At 43.7% G+C, this 21,727-nt stretch overlaps 1 protein-coding gene across 1 annotated transcript in view; it reads left to right on the top strand.

Annotated features, from left to right (window-relative positions):
• The window catches only part of LOC310800114 (CUB and sushi domain-containing protein 3-like), a gene marked incomplete at both ends in the record, with an annotated part of 662,783 nt that overhangs the window by 146,577 nt on the left and 494,479 nt on the right, over positions 1–21,727 (top strand). The window contains one exon of the mRNA XM_083662685.1: positions 17,864–18,058. Within this exon, the coding sequence (XP_083518811.1) occupies positions 17,864–18,058 (195 nt within the window). The remainder of the gene's footprint in view (positions 1–17,863; positions 18,059–21,727) is intronic.

Below are 21,727 nucleotides of genomic sequence, written 5' to 3'. Positions count from 1 at the left end.
AATATCATCTTCACACACGAGGACCACTTTTATGAGTTTTGAAGCTTTTACGTGCCGTTAAATGGGCGGCTAGCTAGCAAACAGCTAAATGAGACTACACTGTTGAGTCGATGGGGATATATATAAGCAATATCACACGAGAGGGAGTGCGGTTGTTGGCTAATATTGGCACTGCTGTGATTCGGTCGTAGGCACGAGGCCGCAGGCCGAGTGCCGAAGGTAATCACAGCAGTGCCGATATTAGACAACAACAGCACGACCTCGAGTGTGATATTGCTTTTATACAACAGTTCTACTAAACAAAGCTGATTAAAAAAATTACAAAAAGCTGAGAAAATATATGATTTCTGTATTTATTCCTCCGCCAACAAAAATAGTCCCCTCAGCTTTCTGCTTTGCTGAAAATGTAGCCTAATCAGCCTAATTAACTGCAGGCTGTCTACTTTACTACTGTCTACTCTACAGCTGTGAAGCATTTTGTTGATTAGGGCAGCTGTGAAGCGGAGTGATCTACACTCAGTGAAGCGCCAGTGCGTTATCATGAAATAACGGCACTCGTAGGATCCCTCTTGTCCAATCAAATTGCTCGGCCGGAACTACCTGTTGTATAAACGTCAATAACGTCACCACTTCAAAGGACGAACACGGAAATTATCTTTCCCTCACCTGGTTCAGCCCCGTTCAGCCCGGGGTAATCAGTGCACACATCAACAACAGTCCACGTTGAGTGCTGACGTGACGTGGAAGCCTATGCGACAGTGTGTAGTTCTGGATTAGCTTAGCTCGAGCTTTTTACTTCTAGGGCTCGCATTTACGCTACAAAACTCATGAAAGTGGTCCTCATGTGTGAAGATTATCCGCTGAACGCTGGTTCGCGTTTGATTAAGCCAGCGTTGCCCAGAGAGATTATTAGAAGCATCGCGGCAAAAACCCATTCAAAAATCCCATAGACAGAAACAGTGAAGAACCAGGAAGTCCGGGACTTCCGCGTTCTGACTACAAAAATACGTCATCCCTGCAGCTCTCTGTACACACAGCTCATTGGCTGTAAGTGTCACTTGATTGTAATCACCTGTTAATTGATCACAATCACCTGTTGTTTTCCTACCAAGATGGCCGTGTGGTGATGTAACAGAATACTATCTATACACATACATACACACACACACGCACACAGTCCAATCAAACTACATGTAACAGTCAATGCCACTGTCCTTATACGTAAAAAAAAAGAAACATATACCAAGATTATGTGATATTGCACCAGCCCTTTACAAAGAAACATTAGCCATCCCCCCAAATAGTTTGAAATGAAAAAGTTAATATTGCACTGCTGCCCTAGAGAATATGAAACACTGGAGTGTTGTGCATCATCTCTTACTGTTGTGTTGAGTAGTTTGATTGACAATGGAAGAAAATAAAATGTATACTTCTGCTGCCTACTGGTCATGTAGCTGTGGATAATGTTATCTGTTTGCCCTTTGTTGAAGGTTGTGTATTTGCAACGCAAACATTGCAACGACTATTGAAAACCTGCTTGGATGTACTTGCACCGAATCTTTGTAGGACAACTGACCCATAAAACATACATTTTCCAATTTTATTCTATTTGAGAATCTTTTCATAATTTCTCCCTTTCTGTCAATGCAGAATCTAGGTGTGTGTGTCCGTGTGTTGCTTACCAGTTTGCTGTGCCTCCTTGTGATCTAATGTAGGTTCAGCCAATATTCTTATCCCCCTCCCGCATGAAAAGCCAGCCAGGCAGGCCGGTAGCTCTATAGTCAGCCATCCAGCTAGGAAAGCACCCAGGCAGACGAGGCCGTCTACACAGCGCCCCCCTGTGGGGAAAGTGTGCTGCAAACAGCGCCACTCCGTCATACTTCTATCTTCTTCTACTAAGTCATTAGATATACAGGTGAAATAAATAGAGAGAAATCTACCTCGTTTATTTAGTTCCCATAACTCACACGCTACCTCTGTGATGAGGGCTAATGTAAGCCTGTCTACCTCTGTGAGGAGGGCTAATGTAAGCCTGTCATGCTCCCGCTGGGTGTGAATGAGTCAAAGGTCAAACCTTCATAGGGGCTTGTGTTATGATGGCTGAGGCCCACTGCTGTAGCCTTTTCACTGTTCACGGGCGTCATTGCTTTAACCCAGCCGAGGGTCGCAGGTTCGTATCCATGTGTTACCTCAGGCTTGGTTGGGCGCCGTCCCTACAGGCACGATTGGCTGTGCCCGAGGGTGGGAAGCCGGATTGGGGGCTGTGTGTCCTGGTCGCTGCACTAGCGCCTCCTCTGGTCGGCCGGGGCGCCTGGTCGGGGTGGCAGGGAACTGGTGGGAATAGCGTGATCCTCCCACTAGCATGGTGCTAGTCTCGGCTCTCCCCAGATCGGCAGAGGGTGGAGCAGCGACTGGAGCAGCCAATAGGGCAGCATGGGGATAAATTGCCCAAGGATAATTAGATGAGAAAATGTGGGAAAATCTGAAAAAAAAACCACAAACAAGGCTAGGTCGAAAACTAGCATATGGCCATATAGCATAATGGAAAAGCATTGACGAGCCTGTGGGTTGTAGCAGCTGTGACATTGTTAAAGTGAAGAGTAAAGAGAAGAGTTCGCTCTGTAGTTAGCTTTTAATCCTTGGTTTTGCCAAACAAATAAAGGCTCACCCCCAGATTTAAGGGGGTGAGTCAGACAGGCAGGCGCAAACCAGGTAGATTTAAAAATAAATGGGATGTCTGTGCCTAAATTAAAACATGCTTTCACTAAATAGTGAATAGTGTGATTAACACGTTCACTGCCGTCGACGAGAAAAAAAATCCAACGGTTGACTGCCGTTGACGAGTCAACTCGTCAAAAAAAAAAAAAAAAAATTGACGGTGGGACGTGGATCAACGCCCCCCACGTCTCCTATAAAAATATAGGAGCCACCTAACGTGTACAACCCATTCCACCGACCCACTAAGTGTCGACAGTGCTCTCCAGACTAGAAAAAGCCGAGCCAAAACTGCAGGGGAACGCGCGAGGAAACCATTCTCATACTGTAAAATGGATTGGCGAAAACGCTTTCGCTTTCGCGCTGGGAGCTGGCGGTGGGGGATTGCAAATTTGCATAATAGATTATGGGTGCAACACACTTTGAAACACCGGCAGAAAGCCCACAATCGCACGCAGCTTCATTCCAGCTGAGCTCACAACCGAAACGAACGAGCCCCATGCAGACTCGCCCAAAGAGCGGCCGCCAGCAGCCAGGCGCCATCTGGCTGACACCGTTCTGAGTAGAGGTCTGCAACCTGAGTGGCCCAAAGCTTTCTCTGATTGGTCGAGAGACTCGAGATGCAGGATGAGACGTTTGTTTGCTGTGATGTTTCTTGTTGAACCAGGCTTTAGTTTGAAGATGGGTTAGAGCAGACCTGGACATCAGAAGCACCTCATGATGGTTCTGACAAACCACACCATTTGACTTATGAAGCTAGAAAAATCAAACAAGATGACATCAATTGGCTGTTTTGAGTGATTTTCAATATAATAAATGCTGAAGAATAAGCACACAGTATGTTTTCTATCATTTAATCTAGTGACAAAATTAGAGGTTACGGCATGACAATATTTCTTTGGCCCCCGGCAACAATCTGGGTTTCTCATGTGGCCCCCCCGGGGAAAATAATTGACAACCCCTGGGTTAGAGGGATAGAGATGCTTTTCAAGGTTAACAGTGCTCCTCCAGCATTAGCGTTGTTTGCATTTGTTTTGCGCGCTCATCGTCAAATCAGTTTACGGGGTATCATGAAGTTTAGCAGCAGGCAGCCCCCTCTGTGTTTCCCAGCACCTGTTTTCTCAAGGTTGAGCTATATCAACAATTTATTCAGGCTCCTGGAGTCATTCACATTACGTTTCACTAAACCAGTCCATCTGGGAATGCAGTAATCCAACCCGCTGACGGAGGCGGGCACTTTTTCCAAGCTACTTGGCAGGTGATTGGATGACCCATCTGTCTATCACCGCTGGTGCGTGTTAACTTCAACCAATCAGATCGCCATGCCTCTGACGTAACGTTTGCGGCCGGAGGACCTGTTGAAATGTTTGTTGCTAATTAGCGGCTAACAGCAGCCAGGAGTGTTTGGCCATCCCTTGCGCTATTAATAGTTCATTGATGAAAACGGAGCGCAGTGCCACGTGTGTTTATTTACTATGCTGCCTCGCTATCTCCGTATAAGAACGTAAAGCGCTTTTGCGCAGCTTTGTGTGTGTGTGTTTTGTGGAAGCTAATGTAGGCTAACATGTGCTCCGGCTAGAGTGATGTGGGCTGGGGCCAGAGTTATGATTATTGCACGGGAATTTCCACAAACTAACGCATGAGCGATTAATAATTAGATTGGATTAATAAACGTTTTGATATTTTGGAAATGCTGTCCAGTTGAGAAATAACTGAAGTTATTGCTGCATCTACGATAGCCTCGCTACCTTTCGCTTCCGTGGCGGAGTGAAAAGAACTACAAAGACCATGTACCCACTACTTGCCCAGACGCTTCTCAGTAGCGTCACACAGAAAGCCCGCCTAAGGCTGCCGCTGATTCGACGAGCCGGCCATGGTTCGGGTTTCTGAGCCAATCATCTTAACTGCCTGTGCATATCAAGATGGATTACGTCGAGAGAATCTCTTTTGATCTTGCGAGGTTATATCCATCTTGCAAGCAAGGTTAGCAGTCAGGCGCACTCGTTAGCTCAGGGCGAGGCTGTATCTAAAACACTTGATTTCTTTAGGGGATTCTTCCAACCCCCTCATAAAGGGGGGAAACGCAGGCTGTTAGTCAAAGTCGTTCTCTTTTTTCCCAATAGGGTTAGCTGCAGTTTAGGCTTAGATTTTCCTTGTATTTGTAATGCCTTATATAATATAATATATTAATCTATTAATTAATCTATTAATCTATAATTAATATATATATCATAATATAATGCCTTATCTGAATCAAGTGCTTCAAAGATCAGCCACACATCCTGGGAATTAATTCAAGGGCCCGTCTGTCAGAGTCATTATTAGGTATGACTTTCCATACTCCAAAGGGCATGAAGTCAGTGCTGCTATAATTACATTACTTTTTAATTAGTGACCTTGGGTGAGTTTCTCCAAACATTTGCTTGTTGCCAGAGCAGGTCTTTTGTTTGTTCACACAGCTCTGTCGTGCACAGCTGCCTGAAAGTCATGATTATCGCAGTGAATGACTGATCATTTTTCTATATGTCTGTTCAAATATATAGCCTAATTGCTGAAATGATACACTTTTTCAATTGTTATTAAACAGTCTAAATTGAATATCGATGCCTCACATCTTACCTCTAATAGCAGATGAGACCAACGCCGAGTGAATTGGCGACTGCTGTCTTGATGATTATAGTCTGTGTGCGGGCCGGGCAGATCAGGAAGTGAAACGAAACGGTTTACGGCAGCCACTTCGGCCATAACCACAAAATTACAAAAATACTTTCAAACAAACTGTTAGAATATAACGAGAGATGTTCGTGAGAGCAGAAAGTAGCGAGGAAAGCTGTTTTTTGGTCTGTTGCTACGGCTGTAAACCATTTCGCTCTGCCTAGCAACGGTTTACAGCTGCCATAAACCGTTTCGCTCTGCCTAGCAACAGACCCAAAACAAGGAGGACGGCTTTCCACGCTACTTCACGGGGCTTTCTACACTCGCGAACATCTCTCGTTATATTCTAACAGTTTGTTTGAAAGTCATTTTGTAATTTTGTGGTTATGGCTGAAGTGGCTGCAGGCTGCAGTGCCACTCACGTTGGTGACATCGCTTTGTGCACATGTGGGGAAAAACACAGGTTACATATATGTAAATATACTATCACTAACCGTAACATTAATACTAATATGTAATTAATGTGAAGACAAACACTAATTCTAATAACACCAACAACACGACACTAAGACAACCATTAATTGTAGTACATTTACTGTAATAGGCTAATACTAACACTATAACTACAAAACTATAGCTCATAGAGACAGTCCGCATGTCTGGGAACGCCCACAAAATGTTAAACGGCTGGCGCGCGAGTGGGGTAAAACCGCCCATATATCTCATGGGCTGAACTCACCAAAAGACGGTGCTGCAGCTCTAAACTACAGGTTTGGGGGTTCTAGAGCAGAACACAAGACGTCTGCTCAGATGTGCGTTTACTGTGGTGGTTAAATCCCCGATCGTGTCTGCCTGGGCTGGGCTAAATTCTAACTTTGCTGATTGCATAGAACGGGGTTTTTACCCCACCCTGACCATGCCCCCAGCCAGGCTGAGCCAGCTAAACCAGCGTCTATGACGAGACGTGGCCTCAACCTATATAGGGAGAGAGAGAGTGAGGGTACTACTGTTGCACCTGGGAGGCAGCAAGGGGTTAGATTGTCCACCCAATATTTTATTTTCAATTTTGTATTAAACAATACAATACACGAGACAATACAAGACAGACAGGCTCAGACACAGGGAAAAACAAAAAACAAAAAAAAGGCATACATTGACATTGAACATTGCAATGTGGTGCTACCAGCTGCTCAAGGCGCTTATGTATGTAATAGATAAAGTGGTTGGGATCTCACGCAAGGGGTCCACAAGACACCAGCCGGGCAAGTCAACCATCACCCCCAACCTCAGTCCCCTGTCATTCTTAACCTCGTCAAAATGGGCCAGTACCGCTTCCCAGATAGTTGAGAACCTCCCCAAGCGAGTTGGTCCTCAGGGACCTGAGTCTCTCCATCTGTATAACAGAAATCATGTCCATCAGCCATACCCGAAAAAAGGGGGGGAGAGGAGGACTTCCACTCCTTCAGAATGAGTCTCTTGGCAACAGTTGTCCCCAGTGTCAAGAGACTGTTGCACAGCTGTAGGGAAGTTCAAAGAGGAGCAGCCGAAGATGGTGAGTTCCGCCTCTGGCTGTAGGATTGTGTTGTAGGCAGCAAGGGGTTAGTTTCTTTTCATTTGAGAGAGATGAAAAAAGAGAGCTACAACATGTAGATCATCAATTAATCAGGGCAAGGCAGAAGTCAAACAAGACTTTCACAACCCGAAAAACAGTCAGAAAAACAAAGCACAAACAAAACCAATCAAAACCATTGCAATCCAAACAGCAGTCAACAAAACCAATCAGCACAAATCAATGCAGTCATGGACAATCATACACAAAATCATACATAAAAAAACAACTCTCGTCCCTCCAGCCTGCACACAGCTTCCTCCAAGCACAACTTGCTCTGAAACAAGCCTAGATCCTGTATTATTCTGTAGTACTCATAGTCTATGGATATTCTCGCCCTAACTAAAGCCTTAAACAAGATGACAAGGCCTACTTGGACGTCTGCATCTACTTTCCTCTTCCTACTCCTGTACACAGCCATCTTTGCCTGCCCCAGCAACAAATTGATAATATACCCCATTCTTTGTTTACTCTTGCCACACTGGTAACTACCATTGAGGACACCGAGGTCATGACCTCGGTATTTTCACCCCAAAAAAAAAAAAAAAATAGCCCCGGCCCCCAGATCTATTCATCTGTCATTGATGTTTTAAAGCCCTCATAAATAACATGATATATGACAGTTGATCAGAAATGCAACAATTTGCTTCCTCTCTGTGTGCTATATAGAAGGAAGAGACATAACTCACCACAACGTTCAAATTTTGCATTGGGGCTAGACTTTGGGGACAGTTCTATTGAAGTGAATGGGTAAGTAACTCCCCTGTAAGTGATGTTTGTGTAGATGGGCCATTGTATTTAATTGAGCAGTATTCTGCCATGTGACCTGTATGCAGAATATAAATTATATTATATGGCGAGACATTTTTTTTTAAATCATTTTAAAGCAACAGCACAGTAATTTTGCTCTCAAAGTACACCAGATTAAAGCATTTGACTTTAAAATGGACAACATTTTCTATGCTATTTTCCCCTGGGCCCCCCACACCGCGCTAAAATGACCTCGGTATTTCTCAAACCCTGGCTACGGGCCTGGCCACACTGGAAACCAAAAATAAAGACAGAAAGAGTCAAAACGGCCCCAAGAAACTTAAACAAAGAACTCAGCACAACTCTGCATTTTTAAAAAGATTATACGGTCTGGCCCCCCCTATAACGCACATTATAAAACGGCTCTCTCAAATCAAGCAATCTGATTGGTTCACAGCCATTGTATAAATCCAGTAACCTACTCCAATAACCCATGGCTATGGGTTATTAGTTGCCATGGCAACTCTCTTACTAAAAGGCTTTGGTTACCTCAAATGACAATGTAGAAAAAACAAATGGCGGAGACAGCTGTCAGATCCTTGTGAATCGATCTTCGCTTATAACTTTACTAATACTTCGCAGAAAATTATGTTTTGTACAAGAATAGACGCGGGCTAATGTCTTCTTTGCAAAAAAAAAGGCTGTTAACCCCGCCTTTAACCCCGCATTTAACCCCGTAACGTTAGTTGGTGTTGGGCTTTGCAGAAAAGCTCTCAGCTTCTCAGCAAGCGCTGAGAATGCAGCGCTGCGCTCGAGCTGCGTGTCAGGCTTTCCAGAAAGCTCTCAGCTTCTCAGCAAGCGCCAGGATTGGCCAATGTCAACTTCAGTCTCCAGAACGATCCAATCAAATCACCCGCACGTTCTTGCGGTCCCGCCTTACAGTAGTGTTTCAACTGACTCTATCAGAATGACATGCCAGTCGGACTTATAGTATTATTATTATTATTATATTATCATACTTGGAAACCGTTTTATAAAAGCAATATAGCACTCGAGCTGCGTGTGTTGTGGCATATATCCCGCTGCTCAGCAGTTATAACAGCTGAGCAGCGGGATATATTTGCCACAACACACAGGCTCTCATGCTATATTGCTTAATTGTAAATCAATCCTTGAACGAGTCTGTCTTTCCATCTTCATTGAAATCTGCCTTTGTGACCCCTATATTTAAATCGGGTGACCGCCAGGAAGTTAGCAACTATAGGCCAATTAGTGTATTACCAGCTGTCTCCAAAGTTTAGTTAGTATTACCAGCTGTCTCCAAAGTTTAGTTAGTATTACCAGCTGTCTCCAAAGTTTAGTTAGTATTACCAGCTGTCTCCAAAGTTTTTGAAAAAGTGGTAGTAGAACAATTAAAAGTCCACTTTGACAAAGACAAATTATTAAGCCCGATGCAATTTGGGTTTCGAGCGAATCACTCAACCGAGACGGCCTGTTGCTATTTCCTGCTATTAACTGCAGCACCAAGAGACCAGCGGGGCAGGGCTTAACAGGGCGAAGGCGACTCCATACGAATGTATCGCTTATAGTGGGCAGACACCCTTAGACGGTGGATGGCTGATTTGTGTGTGTGTGTGTGTGTGTGTGTGTGTGTGTGTGTGTGTGTCTGTGTGTGTGTGTGAGTTTAGGAGTGCTCAGCTCCCACCTCTGTGAAATTCAGACACAGCAGGCAGATGTGATAAGGAGAGGAGAAACCACAGATGGTACAAACATTACTCAGCATGTGGCGGACAGCCTCTGAGAGTCACTCGCCAATACGTAAAATCTAGTCGCATTGGCTAGGGCCAATTTAGAAAGTTGATGTTGTCAAGTTAAAATGGTCTAAATAATAAGTAATATATATTCATTAGATAACTTGTTGGTATAGAGACACTGCGTAACGCGTCATCATTCAGAAACCACGCCCAAAACGGGGGAAAACAGAAACCCCCCCTCCAATCCTCGCGTTCTCCTATGTCGCGTGCATGGTTACACAAAAAGATCGTATATACGGAAGATGAACACTCCAACTTATTTCCTTGACAGCTAGATCCACATTTTTCTTCTCGCCAATTCTCAATGGCTTCCTTGTTTTGACAGTATGCAAAGGACCTAAATATAAGAATTATGCAGCAAAACAGGAGCAAGTAGAGGCTAGGGATTCAGAAAGGTATTGTTTGAAACCTGATAAAGAAACCAGAGAGGCCAATTTAAGACTGGACTGCAGGTCATTCCAGGACCAGGGGCCAAAATAAGAGAAGTTTCTTTGACCAGATTCAGTTCAGACTGGAGGTACTTCAAGATGCAACCAGGTGTTGGATCAGATTCAGTTCACACTGGGGCTACTTCAAGATGCAACCAGGTGTTGGATCAGATTCAGTTCACACTGGGGCTACTTCAAGATGCAACCAGGTGTTGGATCAGATTCAGTTCACACTGGGGCTACTTCAAGATGCAACCAGGTGTTGGATCAGATTCAGTTCACACTGGGGCTACTTCAAGATGCAACCAGGTGTTGGATCAGATTCAGTTCACACTGGGGCTACTTCAAGATGCAACCAGGTGTTGGATCAGATTCAGTTCACACTGGGGCTACTTCAAGATGCAACCAGGTGTTGGATCAGATTCAGTTCACACTGGGGCTACTTCAAGATGCAACCAGGTGTTGGATCAGATTCAGTTCACACTGGGGCTACTTCAGGATGCAACCAGGTGTTGGATCAGATTCAGTTCACACTGGGGTTACTTCAAGATGCAACCAGGTGTTGGATCAGATTCAGTTCACACTGGGGCTACTTCAAGATGCAACCAGGTGTTGGATCAGATTCAGTTCACACTGGGGTTACTTCAAGATGCAACCAGGTGTTGGATCAGATTCAGTTCACACTGGGGCTACTTCAAGATGCAACCAGGTGTTGGATCAGATTCAGTTCACACTGGGGCTACTTCAAGACGCAACCAGGTGTTGGATCAGATTCAGTTCACACTGGGGCTACTTCAAGATGCAACCAGGTGTTGGATCAGATTCAGTTCACACTGGGGGTACTTCAAGATGCAACCAGGTGTTGGATCAGATTCAGTTCACACTGGGGCTACTTCAAGACGCAACCAGGTGTTGGATCAGATTCAGTTCACACTGGGGCTACTTCAAGATGCAACCAGGTGTTGGATCAGATTCAGTTCACACTGGGGCTACTTCAAGATGCAACCAGGTGTTGGATCAGATTCAGTTCACACTGGGGCTACTTCAAGATGCAACCAGGTGTTGGATCAGATTCAGTTCACACTGGGGCTACTTCAAGATGCAACCAGGTGTTGGATCAGATTCAGTTCACACTGGGGCTACTTCAAGACGCAACCAGGTGTTGGATCAGATTCAGTTCACACTGGGGCTACTTCAAGATGCAACCAGGTGTTGGATCAGATTCAGTTCACACTGGGGCTACTTCAAGATGCAACCAGGTGTTGGATCAGATTCAGTTCACACTGGGGCTACTTCAAGATGCAACCAGGTGTTGGATCAGATTCAGTTCACACTGGGGCTACTTCAAGATGCAACCAGGTGTTGGATCAGATTCAGTTCACACTGGGGCTACTTCAAGACGCAACCAGGTGTTGGATCAGATTCAGTTCACACTGGGGCTACTTCAAGACGCAACCAGGTGTTGGATCAGATTCAGTTCACACTGGGGCTACTTCAAGATGCAACCAGGTGTTGGATCAGATTCAGTTCACACTGGAGGTACTTCAAGATGCAACCAGGTGTTGGATCAGATTCAGTTCACACTGGGGCTACTTCAAGACGCAACCAGGTGTTGGATCTAAGATTGAGGTTGTTTTCTATCCAATGTTTCCCATACATAAAGGAATTTGTGGCGGGCCCCCACAATAATATTTTGACCGCCACAATAAGATGTTGACCCACATTTTTTTTTTTTTTTTTTACAGTGCACCTGAACGCAACATGCAAGATATCCGCTGAATAAGTGTCCAATAAATGTCATTCTGGCCAATACTTCTGTTATAGCATTTCAGTCTGGAATATGGAATATCTTTCAATAATCTATGATTTAGCTGCTAAATTGTCAAATACCGCCATCTGCTCGCTACCCAGGCACTTATGTATGTACTTAACCCAACTAACTTAACCTAACTAACTATCCGGTGTGCACAACACCATCAGCCTAAACTCCAGCTGACACCCCAAAAACCTACAATCCGCTACAGAAAAATGTATATTGTTTGTTTATTAACTGGCCCCTCGCCTTCTATCATTTCACGAAAGTGGCAAAGCAAGTTGAGTATCCCTGACCTATAGGGAGAAATTTAGTTTGTCATTGTAAACCCACAGCACAGTAATGATGACATGTTCTTCATAGATCTAGCCTTTTAATTTTGCTCTTAAGCTTTCTCAAAGTACACCAAATTCATGCATTTTACTTTAAAATGTTTAAAAAAATCTCGCAGGGGGGCATGCCCCCGCACCCCCCTAGGGGGTCTGCGGTCCCCACCACAAATTCTCAAAATCCTGTGGGAAACACTGCTATCAGATATAGTTTGAAGCGGATGTAGCAGGGAAGCTTACCAAGCAATGCCTTGTAAATCAGGACGTACCATGGACGCTTACAATGGAGGTGTGTGAAGATGTGTCTCTATGCCACTGGATAGTTGAGGCCAGCTGGCTGGCAAACAGCTGCTTATTCAATTCATGTCGGAAGTTGACAGGCTTATTCTGAGCGAGGAATGAAGGTGGGATGAAACGAGAAGTGAATACGGAACAGTAAATGTTCATCATTAGTCTTCTTGATTGAAACTCCATTAGAACTTTATTAGTGTCCTCTAGAAATCAGAACCAAGCCATTGATAAGTGTGCATTGTAAAAACAATCAATTTTGCCCACTTCCTTAAAGGTACTATCCGTAAGTTTGGCCGGAAAATAAACGTTCACAAAGTGTTTTCTATTACCAATGATGCGCCGTTCCTTAACTTAAAAAACGAAACATGGTACACTGTATCGTACATACAGGGGAAGCAGGGTAGTTCCTGGCTCACGGTAACGTGAATATCCTATCCATTTCCCCGCAGCTGATGTAAGCCAAAACACGGCCAAACATGCCACAATAACGTCCGATAATTCATCCAGAATCCTTCCTGTGCATCTCGAGGCTGATCTGACCGATAAATTGTCCAGGTCGCCGTTTTCAAGTGACTTTTATGAGTTAACGTTACAAAGCAACCAACACCTCTGCTGTTGCCAGGCAGCTGCTTGTGCGCGTGCGAGTATGGTGCCCGCGCGTCAGCTCCTTCACACGCTGCCTGCAGTTACTCTTAACGGCCACCGTTGTCAGTAATAGTTCGAACTTACGGATAGGACCTTTAAATGTTTGGAGATATCAGGTTGAGGCACGACACTGACCTTGTTTTCCTTCAGGACCCTGCTCAATCCCTTCAGCTCATCAGGCAGCTTTTCTTTGTGCATTCACATCACACAGCTGATGCAGAGGATGGGTTGATATGAAATGGTTGAAGTGCACTTTCCATTTGCTATACTCCAGTGACCACGCGCGTCCTGTTCATAGTAAAGCGTTTTAATCTGAAGCGAATGGCTTGTGTTGTGGTGAAAGGCTTTGTGAAAATGTATTTTTTACTTGGTCATGGAGCGTTCTTAATGACCTCCAATTGCATGCGACGCCCATCCGTGACCAGATGATTTCCTGTCTGCTGTGGATGTGCTCGATGTGCGGCTGAATATCACACCGGCGTTCTCCTCGGCCAACTCCAAAGGCTCCGTGCTGTGTGCTTCGTGCTCCGTGCTCTGTGCTCTGTGCTCCGTGCTGTGTGCTCCGTGCTCTGTGCTCCGTGCTGTGTGCTCCGTGCTCTGTGCTCCGTGCTGTGTGCTCCGTGCTCCGTGCTCCGTGCTCTGTGCTCCGTGCTCTGTGCTCCGTGCTCTGTGTGTGCAGGAGTTTGTAGATATTTCAATAGCCTTTGATGTGGCGAGTCACAGTTTGTTGAGCTCCACCAATGTGATCTTTCAAACAAAATGTATTTGAATTTCACAGACTCACCACAACTCCCAGGGTGAGATGTTTGCTGGGCCGTGCCACAGCTCCATGGAGGGGACAGTAGAGCACATGGCTGCACTGGAAAACAGTCAAGCAGGGTCAAAACTAGGGGTGGGGAATCACCAGATGCCCACGATACGATACTAAAACGATACTTGAGTCACGATGCGATAGTATTGCGATATTGCCGATATTGCCATATATTGAATATTGCGATATTTCGAAATATTGTCTAACTCCTTTTCCTACCTTTTCCTTGACCTCACCGGAAGTAAAACATGCAGTTTTTTTGTTTTGTTTTGTTTTTACATTACATTACATTACGTCATTTGGCAGACGCTTTTATCCAAAGCGACTTACAATAACACACTTTTTGTCAGCAATAGAGCAATCAACTATGGAGCACAGTCTATGACAACTACAAATCCTGAAGGAACAGTGGTACGAGTTTTAGTTTAGGATTTTTTTTTTTTTGAAAGAGAGAGAAAGAAGTTAGATCAAGAAGGGCCCGGGTGGAGCCTGAAAAGGTGAGTCTTTAGTCTTTTCCGAAAGATCGGCAGTGATTCAGCAGTCCTGACCGAAGGTGGCAGCTCGTTCCACCATTGGGGTGCCAGGGACGAGAAGAGTCGAGATCGGGATGAGCGACTTTTGAGCCCCCGTAGCGAAGGAGGAGCGAGGCGCCCTGCACTGGTGGAGGAGCGAAGGGAGCGCTGGGAGGTTTGGAACCTGACCATAGATTGCAGGTACCGGGGAGCTGACTGGTGTACTGCCCTGTAGGCCAGTACCAGTGTCTTGAATTTGATGCGAGCTGAGATGGGAAGCCAGTGGAGGTCCCGGAAGAGGGGAGTGACATGAGATAATTTGGGTTGGTTGAATACCAGACGGGCTGCAGCGTTCTGAATGAGCTGAAGCGGTCGGATGTCGGTGGCAGGTAGGCCGGCCAGGAGCACGTTGCAGTAGTCCAGGCGAGGGATGATAAGTGACTGGACCAGGAGTTGAGTCGCTTCTCTTGTGAGGAAGGGACGGATTTTGCGGATGTTGTAGAGGGAGAACCTACAGGAGCGTTTTTGCCCCACATGTAGGCTACATTAGTAAGCTTCTCTGGACTCAATACGTCACTGCAGGCACGGACTGCAACATCGGGCGCTTTGGGCAGATGCCCGGTGGCCTGGCATGGCATGGCCTGCAAAAGAAAAAAATGTATATTGATACTTGGCGTCCAAATATCGATACAATATCGTCAGGCAAAATATTGCGATACTATGGTGTATCGATTTCCCCCCCCCCCACCCCTAGTCAAAACGCTTTTATATTGTGCGTCCAAAAAAAACAACTATGTAGCAGAGCAACGGCAGCATTCGCTATATTTTTCTATGTATGCTTGTATGCAGATAACATTCATGCCATTGTTATTTCTGGTATGAGAGCGTGTGTATTTACTCTTAAACCCCCTCACTCCTGTATTTTGTAAACTGCTTTTCACTTGCAGTTGAGGGTAATCTCTCTCTGTTAATCCTAACCACAGGTGTGTTGGATCATCCTCTCTGTATTTCACCCTTTTCTCCCATTTTCCAGCCGTTTTCGTCTGTGTTGCTATTTAATCTGGCTCATAAACAGCCACCAGTTGATGGCTGGGCATTAATATTGCATTCATCAGAGATCATGCATATGGGGGATCTGTATACGAGCATCTGCACTGTAAAGTGGATTAGTAATGTGATTAGTAAAGGATTCCTGGAAAGGAACATTTGAAAATGTGACTTCACAGCTGTGTCTGTTTGTGAAATCATCTTTCTGATCAGGGCCTCAAATTCATGTGCACGCTCTCTCTCTCTCTCTCTCTCTCTCTCTCTCTCTCTCCCTCTCTCTCTCTCTCTCTCTCTCTCTGTCTCTCTGTCTCTCTCTCTCTCTCTCTCTCTCTGTCTCTCTCTCTCTCTCTCTCTCTCTCTCTCTCTGTCTCTCTCTCTCTCTCTCTCTCTCTCTCTGTCTCTCTCTCTCTCTCTCTCTCTCTCTCTGTGTGTCTCTCTCTCTCTCTCTCTCTCTGTCTCTCTCTCTCTCTCTCTCTCTCTCTCTCTGTCTCTCTCTCTCTCTCTCTCTCTCTCTCTCTCTCTCTCTCTCTCTCTCTCCCACTCACACAGAAAAACAAACGCAAACAAAATGCTCATGAATATACAGTTGATCTAATAGAAGGGGAAATGTTTTGTTTGTGTGTTTGTTAGTTTGTTTCCTGGCTTGCCAGTTAGAATAATTAGCTTAAAAACCATATGGCACATATCAAAAATAATACTTACACTTGACTGCATGAGTAGTACTCACAAGCTGTAGGCTGTAGCAGAAGGAAATCGTATTATTGCTATGAACAGAACAATACAGGACTTGATCAGACTAATTTGGTCGTATTGATCATCAACTGCAAACATTATTCAGCAACGTTCATTTTCATAAAGCCAAGCTTTTAGTTGTTAATACACGACTATGTTGTTTAATGATGAGGTTAAGTAGGTGGACAACAGGTGTTTTTCCATTGGACTGATAGATTGGTGGAAGCTACTGCAAGTAGGCCGTTGAGTGAATTTACGAACTAGAGAGGACTGGCAGAGCTGACTCTTACTCTTGAACATGACATCATATTGCAATATGACATCATCGGTCAGATATTACATCATCAGTGGAAGCATCAATGAGTGACATCATCAGAGATATGACATCATCATGTCGACAACATCACTGTGGCACCATCATAAATATGACATCATCACTGTCGACTTCATCACTGAGGCATCATCACCGCGGTGTCACTGTAGTTATGACATCATCTAACAGTATCATCTAACAATGCCTTACAAAGCATTTATAAATTAGATTAAATACAATCTTTAAATACATTATACCTTAGATTATTTTATTAATCAGGAATAAAACATTTACAACTGTGTTTATGAATGACTTACTAATGCTTAGTAATGTATGAATAATGCTTTATAAATGATGCATTTTTAAGTATTTACTAATACTACTAATAATACTACTAATGCTTAATAGTGTGCAGTTATTATGAAGTGTTATCAAATCTTTCAGTAAATTGGCAAACTGTTTATCAAGTATTTTGACCCAAGGAGAGCAATACAATGGTGACAAGGACGTAAAATGTGACAATTTCAAATTTCTTTGGCATCAACTTCTTGGTGAATAAAATACTGTATATTTTTGAATGACACTTTTTAATCCCATCTGGAAAACTGGCTCAGCTCAGAAGCTTGAATTCTGGATAACCAGCAAGTTTCTCTGTGCACTCTACAAAAACAATCTACCAGTCTGACTGTTCTGTCTTCCCTTCCTACATTTACTGTAGCGCTGTATAAGGAGTGATTTTTACAGTACAGTATGTGCGATGGCTAGTTAGCAACATACGGACATAGTACTGGATATAAGGTCGTTTATTCAAGAGTTCTCAGTATTCACGCTTTATGTTGATCAGTATTCCTGCTTTATGTTTATGGTTTCTACCACCATGTTAAGATCATTACCTGCCAAGCTAAAACTAGGGGTGCACCGATCATGTTTTTTGCCACTGATCGCCTATGGGAAATATCTGCCCAACCGATCATCGACCGATCACCGATTACCGATCACCGATCACCGATATATAAACTCCTCAAAAAAAGTTTGGAAACGTTATTTTAGGTTGATTATTTCTCCCCTTTAATAATACCATTGGCATTGTATTTTATATCGTTGGAAAGCCTGATTAGTGATAGGGCTTTTTTTTATAAAAATAAATAAATAAAAATAATATAAAAAAATATCGGCAATCAGCCGAAATATCGGCAATCAGCCGATCGCATATTTGAGGTCAAAATCGGCCGATACAGATTGCTTGCCGATCGATCGGTGCACCTCTAGCTAAAACTATTTCCAATATCACTTTATTTGGACTCTAAATGGGCAGAAAGCTTGTTCTTGTGCATATCTTTTACAATAACACATATCATTATTCTAACCAATACCGCCTTCCCTTCTTCCCGTGTCCCAGAGTTGCGAAGCAGCTCTTGTGGAAATCCAGGCGTTCCACCCAAAGGCATCCTGAATGGAACACAGTTCAGTGTGGGCGACAAGATCCGCTACCGCTGCGTCACCGGCTACATCCTGGACGGACACTCGCTCCTCACTTGTGTCAACAACGCAGCCGGTGTCTCAGTGTGGGACTTCCCTGTCCCCATCTGCAGAGGTGAGGATCCTCTTTTCTTCTGCTCTGTTCAAACTAATGCTGAACTCTTCATCCTTTCTACCTGTGTGATGATGATGATGCTCCTGTGTTACCAGCCATCCTTTCTACCTGTGTGATGATTATGGGATCAGTATAGTCTCATATCTATTGACCTTGTCCTTGACCTTTCACGAATGCACATGCTTTGTTTCGCAGTTGTATTTCGGACTCACTAATGCACACGATCTGTTTTACAAATGCACATTGTCTGGTTCGCAGTTGTATTTCGGACTCACTAATGCACACAATCGGTTTCACAAATGCACACGCTCTGGTTCACAAATGTAATATTTATGCGAACTTGTAATATAAATTCGGAAATGCACACGCTCTGCTTCACAAATATAATTTTTATGCAAACTTGTAATATAAATTCGGAAATGCACACGCTCTGCTTCACAAATATTATTTTGAGGCACACTTGTAATATAAATTCACAGATCATGCGAATTGCTCAATGTGCATTTACAAACTGGTTCTCATTTGTGAACCTGTCTACATTTGTGAGAGAAATTTCTGCGCTGCCTTTTTGAGACTCGTCTAACGGTCAGGTCAACGAATGTCACCATTGGCTGATAAAGCTGTGTGATTCTGATTGACAGATTCATCAGCCAATCAGGTGTTTGCTTTCAGCCAATCATATGGCTCCTTACATTTTTCCACACGTTCTCCACACACGGAGCTACTGTTATGTGCGCATGCGCACAGCGTTCAAACACTGGCGGGCAGAAGAACAGAGAACAGCATGGAGACTGAGAGCTTCTTATGATGGAGAGACTTAATCAACCTCAACCGGTAAGTAACACATTTATCTCATTATCCCCTCTAGTCATACCTTCCCCACGGTATCAGCTGTTTGTTTCCCCCGAGGGCCCAGGTCGCTTAAGCAGGCTGTAGGTTATTGTTATTCAACGTGATAATGGCTGCTGCGTAGCCCCTATCTGTACTGCTAACCTAGCTAAACGCTACGCTACGTAGCGTTTAGCTAGGTTAGCAGTACAGATAGGGGCTAGCTGCTGCGAAGCCCCAGAACTTCCCCCCGTCGAAACTTCCCCCCGTGGGAATATTTTTGCTACGTTAAAACTAAGCACGGATGGCAAGGAAGATTAGAGGAGGAAGCTCAGCCAGTGACTGCCACACCAGGCAATACCACAAACATGATGCAAATCTGCACGAACACCACCCGTCCTAATTTGGCAACATCTAGCTCATAGCAGATACCGTTAAAGTCAGATAAACACTCTCATAGGCTATCTGCCGAGGCAGATCACATGGCTAATGTTATACGTTAACTACATTAACGTTACTTGACTGAGGTATGAACTATTCCACTGAAGAGAAGTAATAATAAAATGATGAAAGACTTCTCCAAACTGAGGTACAAACTGTGTGTGCATAGTGAGTGACTGAAGCACAGGGAGGGAGGAGAGAGGATCAGCAGAGAGCAGCACAGGAGGAGGGACAGGCTGTGTGTAGTGAGAGAGAGGATCAGCAGAGAGCAGCACAGGAGGAGGGACAGGCTGTGTGTAGTGAGAGAGGATCAGCAGAGAGCAGCACAGGAGGAGGGACAGGCTGTGTGTAGTGAGAGGATCAGCAGAGAGCAGCACAGGAGGAGGGACAGGCTGTGTGTAGTGAGAGAGAGAGAGAGGGGGGGGGGTGTCACTGTGTGTGTGATCAACATTGAAACTATTTATGTCCAGTGTGTCCATTTGATTTTACAAAATATAAGCATTTATTTGATATTATTAATATTATGATGTGTTTTAGTTTTACATAAAATTAATTAGATGAAATAAATCGTCACACTGCAGGTTTAGCCTCACTGAAGATACTGCGTTTATTTTAATTTTGTGAAAAGTAAAAAGTATTTTTATACTGTTAACTTAACATACAATGTTTACTGATGTTCCAAATGAATGTTCTATTATGTTATTAAACAAATTTCATATATAACAAAATTATATATCTAATATTATATAGCCAGATTTTACAATAACTCATAAAGGTCCGCGATGCAGAGGATGAATTTCCCCAAGGGGATAAATAAAGGATAACTTAACTTACCTTGATACCGTGAAACCGTGGTATATTTGAATTATTATACTGGCACATGGTTTTCATTTTATTTGAGACAACAGTTGCCTCTTGTTTCAACTGTGGGGTAGACAACATTAGTCACCGTTTTTGATGTGACGACGGGTGATGCGTCCACTTTTTTGTAAATGTCTCAATCTTTTTAACTGATCAATGATGCTAAATAATAATGCTAACTGGATTTAAGTGATGTATGATGGCTGCGTGGTGTTTGCGCTGTGCTAAGGTAAACGGCGCTCATCTCATTCTGCGGCTTGCTTGTGAAGCTGACAACAAGTAGTGGAGCAACGTGAACGTGTTGTGAGCTTATAGATGCATTCTTTGATATGGAAACAATTATAGCTCTCGTGTTATTTGGCCTTTTAGGATACAAAAGAGAACGTGACATCACATGGCTGCCCATCCATTTGAGTTCAATGGAGAGGATATTGTTGTGTTGCACTTTCTTTATAGTTAAAAAATGTATTTTATGAAAAGAATATATCTTCAAAATCCAGCTAATGAGCTCTGGCACATAATAATTTACAAAATAAGCATTGCTTTATCATTTCATGTACCTCTGACTCTACTGTCAGTGTCTTTTAAAAGCTTTTTATTCATTCATGTTATTTTGTTTTACAGGACCTATCACCTCTGGCCATGCGTACAGCTCGAGCTTTGTATGACATATTGGGCAGCGAGTTATCATTGGCCCCAACTGCCTCACAAAGGACCAACAGAGTGGAAATTTCCACGGTCAGGGCAGGCCAGAGCATGCCAGTGATGGCGGGAGGCAGCGGCCAGACTACTGTACCCAGTGCTCCTACAGTGAGGGAGGCCTTGAGAAGGTGATGCAGTTCTAATTTAATACATTTGGCAACACAAGATCAAAAGATTAGTCTAGGTCAGATTTCCAAAAACCTTAACCCTGAACGTAAATTGTGTTAAGTTATGGCATACATGTGTTTTAGGGGTAATAGGGGGTGCCTAATCCAAATCTGCTGTATGCCCAGCTCACACATGGCTTCTAATGCCTCAAAATGGATCACTTAAAGCAGCAGTAAGTGGTTTGGTCATTTTGGCTAACTTCCTGTTAGCAGCTGGAGTTAGCATTCCCCGCCCTCGTCCCTGAGCAGCGAATCATCTCCCTCAGACAGGTAGTTCTCTCTCTCTCAGGTCTGTGACTGACAGACCTGTGTTATGGACCAAACACTCCATATAAGTGATTGCGATGGGACTATAGATCTATTTTAGACTTATATTAACAACAAAAAATCACTTCTACTTTAAAGATGGCGGCCACCACTATGCTGAAGTATATTAAAACAGTATATTTTTGACTCAACTAGGTAGAAACTTAATTGAATTTTCCTTTTTTTCATATACTGTATGGGGAATCCAATGCTATATTGTGATTTGAGATCAAATATGAGGAATTTTAATTTATTGGTGAATGTGTTTTCCAACCAACTTTATCCTATGACTTCATAAAATATTTGCTGTCAAATACTTATTTACATACAGTATTTGTATTTGAAAAGCTCCTGACTTGGTGAC

The sequence above is a fragment of the Poromitra crassiceps genome (genome assembly GCF_964638095.1).
Source record: "Poromitra crassiceps genome assembly, chromosome: 29".
Lineage (NCBI taxonomy): Eukaryota > Metazoa > Chordata > Actinopteri > Beryciformes > Melamphaidae > Poromitra > Poromitra crassiceps.
This window is presented reverse-complemented; position numbering and strand designations above follow the sequence as displayed.